This window comes from Barbatula barbatula, assembly GCF_947034865.1.
Source record: "Barbatula barbatula genome assembly, chromosome: 5".
Classification (NCBI taxonomy): domain Eukaryota; kingdom Metazoa; phylum Chordata; class Actinopteri; order Cypriniformes; family Nemacheilidae; genus Barbatula; species Barbatula barbatula.
Window position 1 is genome coordinate 18,830,740 of NC_136769.1, and position 12,303 is coordinate 18,843,042.

The 12,303-nt window shown below is 41.6% G+C and overlaps 1 protein-coding gene across 3 annotated transcripts in view; it reads right to left on the minus strand.

Annotated features, from left to right (window-relative positions):
• Nucleotides 1-12,303, minus strand: part of brd4 (bromodomain containing 4) — a 43,597-nt gene that overhangs the window by 27,209 nt on the left and 4,085 nt on the right. For 2 of the 3 annotated variants that reach the window (XM_079456878.1, XM_079456877.1), the window contains exon 1: nt 1,796-2,421. In XM_079456878.1, coding sequence (XP_079313004.1) covers nt 1,796-1,896 — 101 coding nt within the window. In that variant the 5' untranslated portion in view covers nt 1,897-2,421. Of the gene's footprint in view, nt 1-1,795; nt 2,422-10,678; nt 10,827-12,303 lie in introns of those variants that run through there. The other variant, XM_079456879.1, reaches the window with a different exon arrangement.

The window sequence follows — 12,303 nt, forward strand, 5'->3', positions numbered from 1 at the left end:
TGCATCCCTAATAAACGTAAACAGTTAATCATTCATGTTATAAAGGGAGTTTCTCAGGACAGAAAGCTGCCGGCTCTCACCGGAGGTCTAGGGTGCGTGAACGAGGCATCAGGTTATTTGCTTGAAAGCATATGCTTCAATAATAAATGAAACCATACCGAATCAGCTGCTCAAGACCTCCTTCACAATCTCCCATCTCCTCTTTCAGGCTCCTGTCTCGCCGGCACTCCTCCTGAGAGCTTTCTTTCCAACATATCAGGCTTCACAGCTGCCACCAGGAAAACGTAAAACCTTCTAACTTTACAGCTGTGTTTGTGTTTTACAAACTGCTCACAATGTGGCGGCAACTAAGCTTTACAAACGTCGACACGGGTACCACCATCAAACAAATCAGCGCTGTTTTTCCCCCTTACATGAACTTTTGTTGTGCCATGTTGAGTTTGTGCTAAACCTTTGATCAGTGACCTAAAACTGCTCCAAACAAGGACTAAGAAACGTCTGTCTGAGAACGGAGCCAGGAGCGCACTGGCAGCGCGGTACATGGTAAGCATGGCCGCAATGTGACCGTATAACTTTTTTCCACTGCGGCAGCTCTACAACTGCAACTGTTCCACATGCCTAACACGACTCCAGCATGACAGACGTCAAAGTAGGCCGGTCCATTATGCAAAGTCTCTTCTCAGTCTCACGTGTCTGTATTCCTATGGGTCTGTCCTCGGATGTAAAGCTGTTTGTCAATCAAGAGTTTTAGGTCACAATACATAATGGTCAGGGTGTTTCGGGTAAAGATGTGGCGTGAATTTTCTAATTTACTAAAAAGCATCAAGAAACGGCAAACTCACACTAGCCCCACCCATTATAGAACATAATGCAAATTGTTGGGTTGAACAACATATTTTGGTTAATTTAAATGCACTGAAAACCAAGAGCAGGATGACAGAACGCTGTTATAGTTCACGTTTGCATATTGCTGCTGTCTTCTGAAACCTCGTATCTCTATTTATAATAAATCACTATTATTAGTCAGCCTTAATGTGTCGTCACTGGGTTTTGCAAATATCTAAACCAAAAACGTGCTTCTCAACATGGTAAGTAATCATTAAAATCATACGTTTTCAGATTCTTGAAAAAGTGTGAACATACGAGGTTTCAGAAGGACAGCGACAGTATTAATTTTATAGTTCATTGTCCTATACGCAGAGAGAGACACTACATAAGAGAAAAACTACTTTGGCTCTTTTGAAAACCGTAATAAACTTCTTCCCTAACTTTGCCAACAGTTGATTATATTTTAAAAACAAAGCTACACAAAAAGTGAAGTCAAAACACTGTAAACATGTTGGGTTTAATCTGACCATTCCCTAAAATTGACAATATCAGAGGTGACCGAACCCTCTCCTTCTGCCACAACAAATACACCACCCCCTTCTTCCTCTGAATAAGCCCACCCCCTCCCCCTGCTAACTCACACACCCCCTCTCTCCCACCGGGAGGCTGCCTATTCCAAGCTTTTAGCTTTCTTACTAACAATGCCACCCTTTAAAACACCATTTGAGGCAGTTTCGTGGAAAAATATCCAGAAAAGGAAACATTACTAGCATTCAGAAGCAATAATAGAAGCTGATTCAAAAAACCTGTAAATCAAAGTAAAAGAATATCCCGAATCTTAAGACCTAACAATCACCAGCTACCTACTAGCTAACACTAGCTAGAGAACAAACTACAAACAAACAACACTAAGTTTAGTTGTGTAATGTTTTAAAGAGCAACTTAAACAAAAGCTTATCAGCTTTACCTTTTAACAGGGACGGAGCAATGTGCAATTTTTTCCAAAAGGGCATCCAGTGTCTGAAAATCCAGCAAATCGTTAGACTTGGAATGCATTTTGTAATCCATTTAGGAGCTCCTCTCGGCGCAAAAGCAAAACCAAAACAAAAGGGGAACTAAGGCAAAAAAAGTTCGTCACTCAATCCCAAAACACAGCGACTTCTCGCTCTCAAATCTCCAGTTCTGACGTATGTGTCCCAAAATCCACTGCGCCAAATACATGTTAATCCATATTTAGTCCACCATATTCCTGAGAGAAAGAGGTTTTTCACTCCTGAGAAGCCTCTGGTCGGAGTCTCTGTTCACGAGTGTTAAGAGAGAGAGGCCCGAGACTGGCTGGATCTGTTAGCTCTGTGTGCCGGTCGCCTCTCTACCCCCTCCCCCCGTCGGCAGCACAACGGCCCAGTTGCCACAGGCACTTCGGCCCATTGTGTGTCCACCCGAGGCCTCGCTCACACAAACCGCCTCCAGTGGTGTGCCGGCATGCGGGGAAGAGCGTAGACGTCTTGGAAAAGTCCAGAATGCGCACTTTCTTTCTCTTGGTCTCTCGCTGGGAGAAGCGTGCTCTTACTCAACAGTGAAAATGGCTCTGGCGCTTCCTCATTGAGAACAGGCACTACCCACACACCCCTCCCTCGGCTCTCTGCTCATTCTTTAACCCCTCCCTTCTATTTCCCCATCAATAGCGTGAGCACTCTCCACCCTCCCTCCCTCCCTCTCGCTCTCTCTCTCTGCGTCTTCCGGCCTGTCTCTCTCTCTCCTTGACATCATACACACACACACCTTTAGCTCCCCACCCCCTTCCTGTCTTCATTTTACCCTCCCCCACACACTCTTTTCAGACCAATCTCTTGCGTGCCTCCCCCCACTACACCAAAAGCCGCCTTATCTGCTGCTTCTCTGCACACGCCACGCATATTCACACGGCTAGGTTGTGCTGACACACACACACACACACAAAAACCCGACACACCACACTCGGGCTACTCAGACAAGAGGCAGGAAATACACTCGGAGCCAGAAATCACTGACGGCTCGAGAGCGTGTATGGATTGGGGGGTTTACAAGGAGGGGATGGAAAGACTGAGTGAACTCATGGGAGGGTGAACTGGAGGACAAAACATGGATCCACCTCCATTAAACACACGAAAGCTAGATCTACATACTTCTTGGATCACACTCTCTGTGATCAGTCTCGCAGACAAAGGTTCCAGGTGCCAAAGAGTTAGACTTTATTTGCTTGTGGCAACAATGTTAAGATGCTTAAAGAGAATCTAACAACACAGCATCTGACTTGAATGTTTATACCAAACTTTCAAGAAGTGTACAGCATCTGGTCACATCATGTTATCTTTAATTTTTAATAAGACAATCCCCCTTTGTATGTTAGTTACTACGCTACTAATTTTGTTTCCAATTGTGGCGAACTGCCTTCTCGTCGATATTTATTTTGTGCAAAACGTTTCATAGTTACCAAATTACAAATAATGTGCCGTTATGACAGTATGCCCATGGTGACCATTTACACATTTTTACAATATTGCTGAACTGAGACCACATGCAACTGCGTGGTCACAGAAACTTGTAAGTTCTACCGTGTCTACACCGGATGCGGCGCAGCGCAATGTGATGTGATGTAACAATAGAATGCATTAGAACCCATTATAATAAAAACATTTGTCCAAACTGCTCTGTACAGTACAAGCTTATAGGCTCCCTAGCCTTGTTTATTTTTGTTTTACACAGAGCAGCGAGAGGCATGTGACGACAGCCATCGGCGATGGACGATGGCATCCTCTATCGGCACAACCCTAATCACGAGCGCATAATGCAGCTTCCTCTATTTAAAGGGATAGTTCGCCCAAAAATGAAAATTCTGTTATGAATTACTCAACCTCAAGTTGTTCCAAATCTGAATAAATTGATTTGTTCTGTTAAATACAACGATGTTTGGAAAAATGTTAGCAAGTGAGATTTTAGGGGCACCACTGACTACCATAGTCGAAAACAATTATTACTAATATTATTATAACACCCACAAAGTCTGCGAGGAACCTGTGGGTGATGTTCGACGACAAGCTGAATTTCACCGCTCACATCGCAGCAACCAATCGAACTTGCAGGAATGTGCTCTACAACAATCAGGAAATCAGGCCGTTCCTGTCAAAGCATGCCTCTCAGCTGATAGTCCAAGATCTGGTCATATCAAGACTGGACTACTCCAATTCTCTACCGGCCAGCCTTCCAACCAATGTAGTCAAGCCCTTGCAAATGATCCAGAATGCAGCTGCACATCCAGCTTTCAATCAGCCTGAACCCATGTTACACCTCTCCTGATCTGATTTCACTTCACTGGCTGTCAGTTGCCACTCTCAAATCTAAACGCTGACACTGGCCTTCAGAACGATAACGGCAAATTCGCCTCTTGACTCACTGCTCCAGGTTTGCGTCCCCTCCTGTCAACTTCGGTCTGAAAAATTAGCGACGTCTGGTTGTTCCATCACAGCGTGGCTCCAAATCGCTTGCAAAAACTCTCATTCAGTTCCCCTGTGGTGAATGAACTGTAACCCCGGCATTCTGGCCAAAATTTGCCCATTTGCCTATATACATCATGGTCTCCTAATCATCCCCATATGTACCAATTGGCTTTGTAACTCTGTCTCCTCTCCACCAATAAACTGGTGTGTGGTGGGCATTCTGTCGCAATATGGCTGCCGTCGCATCATCTAGGTGGATGCTGCACATTAGTATGGTTGAGGAGATTCCCCCCTTCAATGTAAAGCGCTTTGACTGCCCAGAAAAGCACTATATAAATGTAATGAATTATTATAAATGACAGAAATTTCCTTCATCTCATTAAAGGTCCAGTGTGTCAATTTTGGAATGATCTATGATCATGAAATGCAATATAATATACATAGCTTTGTCTTCAGAGGTGTATAAAGACCTTACACAATGTTTTTATTACTTTACAATGAGCTATTTCTATCTACATACACCGCGTGTCCCCTTGCGTGTAATTCGCCATGTTATTTTAGCCGTCGTAGTGTTTAGAAAGGGAGGGGTGAAGTGAACGGTTGGTTGCAATTCGTAAACTTGCCGCTAGATGTTACCGACTGAACCTTGAGGTGTAAATTTGACATTAACTTCTAAACCTGTTTAGCAAACGGGATAACATTTTTTAAAGGGATATCGCACCCAAGAAATCTGTCATAATTTACTAATCTTATCATTCCGAATCTGTATGACTCTTTTTGCTCTGCAGAACACAAAATCTATTATGAAGAAGTCTTGCAACTAAACAACATTTGCCCCTGTCGACTTCGATTGCATGCACACATTTATCATAATATTTAGTTTTTCACAGAATAAAGTGATATATACAGTATATTAAATGTCTCCCTGTATCGCTTTATTGCTCCCTGAACTCTCTGTAAGTCGCTCGACTAAATGTAAATGCTATTTCAATTGTGAGTGAACTATCCCTTTAACAATTAAAGTCACACAGAGATATTGCCATTGTACTGAATTCACCCAACAGAATATTCACTTATATAATCTCCATATGTACTCCTGCAGAAGTCATGGGTTTGGAATGACATGAGTGTGAATATAAGTATAATAAACTGTATATTCACGTGACAGGCACAACCTCTCACAGCCCCTCAAGACTTGCATCAACATCTCCTCCCCAATCAACCCACCATCTGTCCACACACACCTTATCATCATGACTCGGCTAATTTCTCTCCCTCCTTCCCCTCTCTGCCACCTTTACCTCACGGTCTCTCTCACTTACAGTTCAGGACCACCCAGTTTCACCGCAGCCACACAGGCTGACAGTCAGTACAGACAGAAGGGGTACAGACAGTACAGACAGATGTTGGAAGAGGAGAGGGCGAGTGGTAGAGCGACAGCGGCCACCGTGGCGGCGAAAGCTCAAGGCCAGACTGCTGTTATTGGCAGAGGGGTATACAGTGGAAAACAGAGATTCCAAAACAAGTAAAACAGTGAGACTCGCAAATTAAAATTTTCAGTGGAAAATTGCGTGTGAGTTTAGGACATCCACCCACCATGACTGCCCCTGAGCCTCACAACTCGGCTTTTATTCACGTAAGGTCCATAAAGATTTGATTCAGCGACTCTTGTAAATAATCACTCAGGCACCAAAGGGACCGGGATTTACATTAGAGGCTAACAAGCAATTATCTTGAATTCTGCGTGAGCACAAAAGAGGGGTGTTGAGCCACGTAAAAGTGACAGATCTCTAAAGAGATGAGGTCACCACAGCAGATACAATGTAGATGAACAGATGCGATATGGGGGGGGGGGGGTGCTTCTGTAAAATCATCCAACCTTGTGCTGAGACCAACCAAACACAATTACACAACATATTGTTTCACCTCAGTCCTTTATTGACCGTTTGCCTCATTTACTGGTAAGAGGAGGCCACCAATGATATCATTAGGAAATAATGTGAATCTACGACAAAATATTAGAGGCAGTATATCCTTAATTTTCTAAATGCTAACTATTAATGATGCAAGCAACATATAGGTTTAGCGGTTAAACCCCAAGTGTTAAACCTAGCTGTGCAATGTTTGCTCATCAGATGTGAATAATAACCCAAAGCCCACTAGCAACTGCTTACCAATGCCTTGGCTACAAAACGCATCAACTCGCATTTTGAGGGTGTATGGTCACACAAGAAAACACCCACTTTATATTCTCTCTTTGACATGTTTGCATTGCTCATGCACGATACCCATATTCATACACACCTTGTGAAACCTTATACACAAACACAGAATGCTTCCTGACTGCCGGAAGGGACAGGAACCTTAACCTCTGACCTCAACCCCTCACATTCCAGGTAAACCTCTATCCCATGGCTGACCATCTGCACTCACTTATACTGCCCTATCGTAATTGTCCAATAGTCTTTAAGTGTGTGATGCGAGTTGAGTCTTCAGGCTGTGTATTGCTGGGACATCCTCCAATTTCACATTCTGTCAGGAAGCCCTCTGCAGTACAGAGCCGGTGCACAGCCAAACAGCGGCAATCCCTCCACCCATATAGCACGTGCCTTTCCCAGCACCGCCTGAGACAATACAGCAGCTGCCCGGGTGACAAAGCACTCCAAGAGGCCGAGACGACCCTCACCAGCATTTGGTGGCTGTTTCTGTATGCGTGTGTGTCTGTCCCTGCATTCAAACATAGATGTGTTTGGCACTGGAGGGGGGTTCGGAGGAATGGGGGGATGGGAGAAATGGAAGAGAAGGCGGCAGTGAGCGCCTTCAGACTTCTCAGCCCATTAATCATCTGAACGTTTGAGACGCCGGAGCCAACAGGGACCTGGCTGGAGAGAACAGGGAAGTGTAATCTGCTGTGTGTGTGTGTGTGAAAGAGATCGCTTGCATCAAGGAGGGGTGTAAAGGGTAGAGCAGGTGAGCCGAGCGTGAGCCCATGAAGAAAAGACAAGTACAGGATGGACAAAAACACAACAAAGAAAGTCTTTCATGTGCTTCATTCAGTGAAATGAAGAGGGGACACAAAAAAGAGAGCTCTTGTCTCTCCCCATCTGCCCCTAACGTAAGCCTCCTGTGGCCAGAAAACCTCCCATCTGTCCTTTGTGGCTATGTGCCCTACGATGACACAGTAGCCATACGCAGGAACTTGGGCGTGCCGGCAGACACCTTGACCTCTCTCTGCCTCCTGTCAAACGACTGCACACACCAGTTATAACAAATCTTGCATTCATACATCATCTCAGCGGCAGACAGAGTCTTTGACTCTTTGGAGGACGTAGATACTCTTCAAAAAAGTACAAGCAGGAGCAGGTCACCCATTGTTTACGATTAAATGCATTCGGATAGTTTTGGTGCCTTGTTCAAAACGGACACTAATGAATCCACAAGCTCTACAGAGATGGGACAGATTTGGCATGGGTCACTTTGTCTTTTACATTTTATACAACAAATTAAGCCTTTTTTCTGTGTGTAACCTCATTAAAAACACGGAGCAATTATCTATGTATACAATAGACTAGTGGAGGACCTGACGTAGAGTGTGACGAAACCAACTGCACAAAAGTAGTTCTGAGTAGTTCAGCCGTTTGGATAAAGCAGAAGTACAGTGAAATTAATTTCAAATGAAGTACTGCAGGCATCCTATTATACAATAAATATTATCTTTCGAACAGCGTTGTGGCCTTGTTTGTTTTTCCAGTGTGCTTTCACTTTTCAATTTAGGTATTTCCCTAAATCCCAGGCTCATCATCTGTGAGGCACAATTACTATTCTGCACTCTGCACTAGTTTGTATTTATTTACCGCACTAACATGTTCATGTGCTTGCTTTGGACTACAGATAATGGAGTATACAGAAGATTCCAGTCAAGACAGTTTCAAAGAGGGGATACAAATATTTGAGTAAAGTTTTAAACAGTTTACAAAGGTGTAAATTACAAAACAACTGTATCCAGTGCATTTACATATACTTACAGTGGGGAAAATAATTGTTTGATTTTGTAAACTTGCCTGATTACAATGAAATTAAGGGTCTATACTTTTTATGGTAGGTTTATTTTAACTAATAAGAGACAGAATATAAAGAAAACAGGATAATTTTTTTATAAAGGTTATAAATTGATTTGCATTTCAGTCATTGAAATAAGCATTTGATCCACTACCAAGCAGCAAGAATTCTGTCTCAACAGATTGGTTGTGCGCAAATTATGGACCACAGATCAGTGCTGTCACTTTAAGAAAGTACTCCTAAATCAGTTTTTTTATAAAAGATGCCTGCCAACAGAATCTGTATCTTCTCAAGAAGGCCCGCCTGGCCTGTCTGAAGTATGACAATGAACATCAAAATGTTTCAGAAAAGGCTTTGGAGAAAGTGCTGTGGTCAAACGGGAAGAAAAATGACTCCTGATTTTGAAGGGAGAGAAATAATGACTATGACCCCAAGAACACCATCCCTGAAGAGAAGCACAGTGTTGGAAACATAATGCTTTAGGGCTCTGCTCAGGTACAGGATGACTTTATGGCATTGAGGGGCTGAGTGACAAACCGATTTACCATAAAATATTGGGCAAGATCCTCCTCCATTTAACTAGATCACTGAAGATGGGTCGTGGATGTGCCTTGCACATGACAAAGACCTAAAACATATTGCCAAGACAACAAAAGAGTGGCTTAAGGAGAAGCACATTAAATGTCCAAGCCAGTCTCTAGACCCTAGTCCTATAGAAGATCTGTGAAGGAGGCTAAAACTCAAATATGCTGTGCTTAAAGATTCACAGAGGAGTGGGTACAAATGTATCCTGACAAATGTACAAACATGGTGACCACCTATGAGAAATATCTGACCTCTGTGCTTGTCAACGAGGGTTTCTCTAGTTAGTACAAAGTTATGTTTTGGTCTGGGATCAAATACTTATTTTACTGACTGTAATGCAAATCAATTTATAACCTTTATATAAAACATTTTCCCCTGATTTATTTGTATATTGTCTCTATCAGTTAAAATAAACCTACCATAAAATATATAGACTGTTCATTTCTTTGTAAGCAGGCAAACTTACAAAATCAGCAGGGATCAAATAATGAACATTCAAGGAATTTCAAAAATTAATTTACTCGTACTCTTATAGATACATAGATACCAAATACCTCATGTGAGATACCTTACAGAACCAAAAGATTAGTGTTTTGAAAGTTAGTGACAAACACTTAAAATTTGATCAAACATAAAAAAGGTTTTTCTCATAATGTGTTTTGAGTTATTAGTTTCAGTGGGTTGTGCTTGGAAAATTGCCATCTGACAAAGAATACAGGTACAGGCATCAGTATTGGTATTGTTTTTCGTTTCAAACGTGACAAGGGAATAAGCATAAATGTCATAAAAGCAAAAGGGTAGAAATAGCTTGAATTCTTTAATTGTCTTCTTTCTTTGGCACATAAAATTCTACACGCACTAAAAGTACCAAGAACCATAAAGGGAAAAGCTAATAAACCATTTATGATACAACTGCTTTATTGATTACATGTCAATCCTTATACTCGCTATAGCTAATTGTGTAGCCTTAAAATCCGTGAATATTGCTTCATGGCTGCTGACATTCTACTGGATGCATAAAACTAAATATAATTAATTTCTCCCGCTCTAAATAAAGTAGGCTGAAATATTGATAAGAAGATTTACATTCAGGCTTTAAGAACATGAATTTACCAATATAACATAAACATGCTCTTTTAAAGAGTAAATAATTCAATGTCCTTAAAATATAATTGTATGTGAATGTAAACAGTCTGCCAAGTTGTAAAGCCGAAAGTGAATGAATAACATAAGTTATCGGCTTTGGAAAAAATCTGTCGACTCTGAATCACATGAACGAGTCGTCCGTCATTCTAATTTCAGTTCCGGATCAGATTTGCGTCAATCTGTGTATTGCCCACCTATGTCCCATTTGTGACACTGCATGTGGTAGACCAATCACAGCAGACTAGACCATCTGACCAATCAGATCAGAGTAGGCTGATAGAAAGAAGTGGATGAGACAGACGAATTGCCGAACGAATCATTTGAGAGTCAGCCAAGAAGCAAGGTAATAATAACTGCCAATTATTAGAAAATGAAAATGTTTTTCAATATACATGTATGTAAACTTGTTGCTGGATACTTCATAAACCAAAGTGGGAGCTTAAAAAAAAAAAAAATCACAAAATATTTACTCTTTAAAGGACCTGCATTTATTTGGAGGTGTAGAGTAAAAATGCATTAAACGATTTTGTCAACACTGCAGGAATTATGAATGGACTGAATGAAAAGTACTGTTGTTGACTTACATTTTTGTCTCTCGTATGAAGAGTCTCTTATCTGAGCGCGCACATCTTCTCCAGTAACACTCAGCAGAAGAGCTGCCTTCACGAGGTCCAGAGAAAAGTCACCGGCTCCAAATCAGGTAACGCTGATCACACAGTAAGAGGGCCACTACTGCAGAGACAGAGAAAGGGAACCTTTTGTCACAGCAATCATTTCGTAAGAAAATAACAATTCTGACAATATTTTTTTAAATCAGCCTGTCAAACGCATAAGTGTTTGCCTCTCAGGCCAGATGTGTTTGACGGCAACCAGAAATTTCCACCCCATGGATCTGTAATCATTCAGGATAATTGGCCATTTTTTCAAGCGAAAGTAGTCCACACAACAGTACTACTGATTACATAATACATAAACCAAAAGCTTATTTCTGAAGAAAAACAAAGAAATATCTCTAAATCTTTTTCCTGGTGTCCTGTTCATTAACTCTTGTGGCACCTCTTCACAGGGTACATTCAAAATAAGGCCAATGATGGAGTTGCCATGGTAACTCAACTCCGGAGACGAGCACAAAAGAAATTGTGAGGAGAGGGAAAAACAACCACCCAACAACAGTTCACAAATACATTCTGCATGAAACAGCAAGACATCTAATGTCCATCAAACAACTTTTATGAAAGAAAACAATCACATACCTAAATGCTATTTTAAAATTCTTACATTTAAATGTATTTATTTAGAAGATGCTTTTGTTTAAAGGGACTTTAACATTTTGTCCAAGGAATCTCTTGGTGTAATCCCTGTACCTTGCCTGACCTTTTTGCCTGCCATCTATGTGACCTTTATGTTGCCTGAAGGCTATGTACACTGTCACATAAAAAGAGTACAGAGGAACGGAGTTCGTACGCTGGCGACACGATACGCTATTGTTCCAACTGATGTAAAAATGTGTCTATTAAAGCCATCACATAATCAATAAACAGTCCTGTGAAGGAGGCAATGCTCTATCCTGCAGTAAGTAACATCCCATTTCATTCATACTCATGCGAGGGCACACAACTATAGAGCTCTTGAATTCTTAGCATTGGTCACAGTAAGCTGAATGTCAGTCAAATCTGACATTTTATTTTTGAAGACAGTCCCACATGTGACCAGACAGGAAACACCTGGTGGGGAGTTGTACCAGGAACATGTAATATTTCATAATTTAAGGGAACTCGTTTGAGCACACAGGAAATGTTAATCGTGTCATTAAAGGGACACTTCACCCAAAAATGAAAATTCTGCCATGAATTACTCACTCTTAAATTGTTCCATGCTCATTTTGGTGAATGTCCCTAACCGGGAAACGACACTCGTTACCCTAACATTAACCGATAAGACTTTAATATTAAATTGGAATTAAATAAAAATACATGCTGCATCTCATTTTGAAGGCTGCGTCCTCCAGAGGTCGCGTTTGTCGGCCGCATACGCCTGCGCCATCCGGAGGATGCAGACTTCAGCTAGAGTTGATGAGGGTCTGTGACACGTTAAAAATAAAATACAATAATTTTTTCAGATTTATTTTAACATGCAAACAGCAGCATAACGAAAAGGTCAACAACAACAACTGCGTTCACATATGATCACATTTTCATTCTGCAGCGTT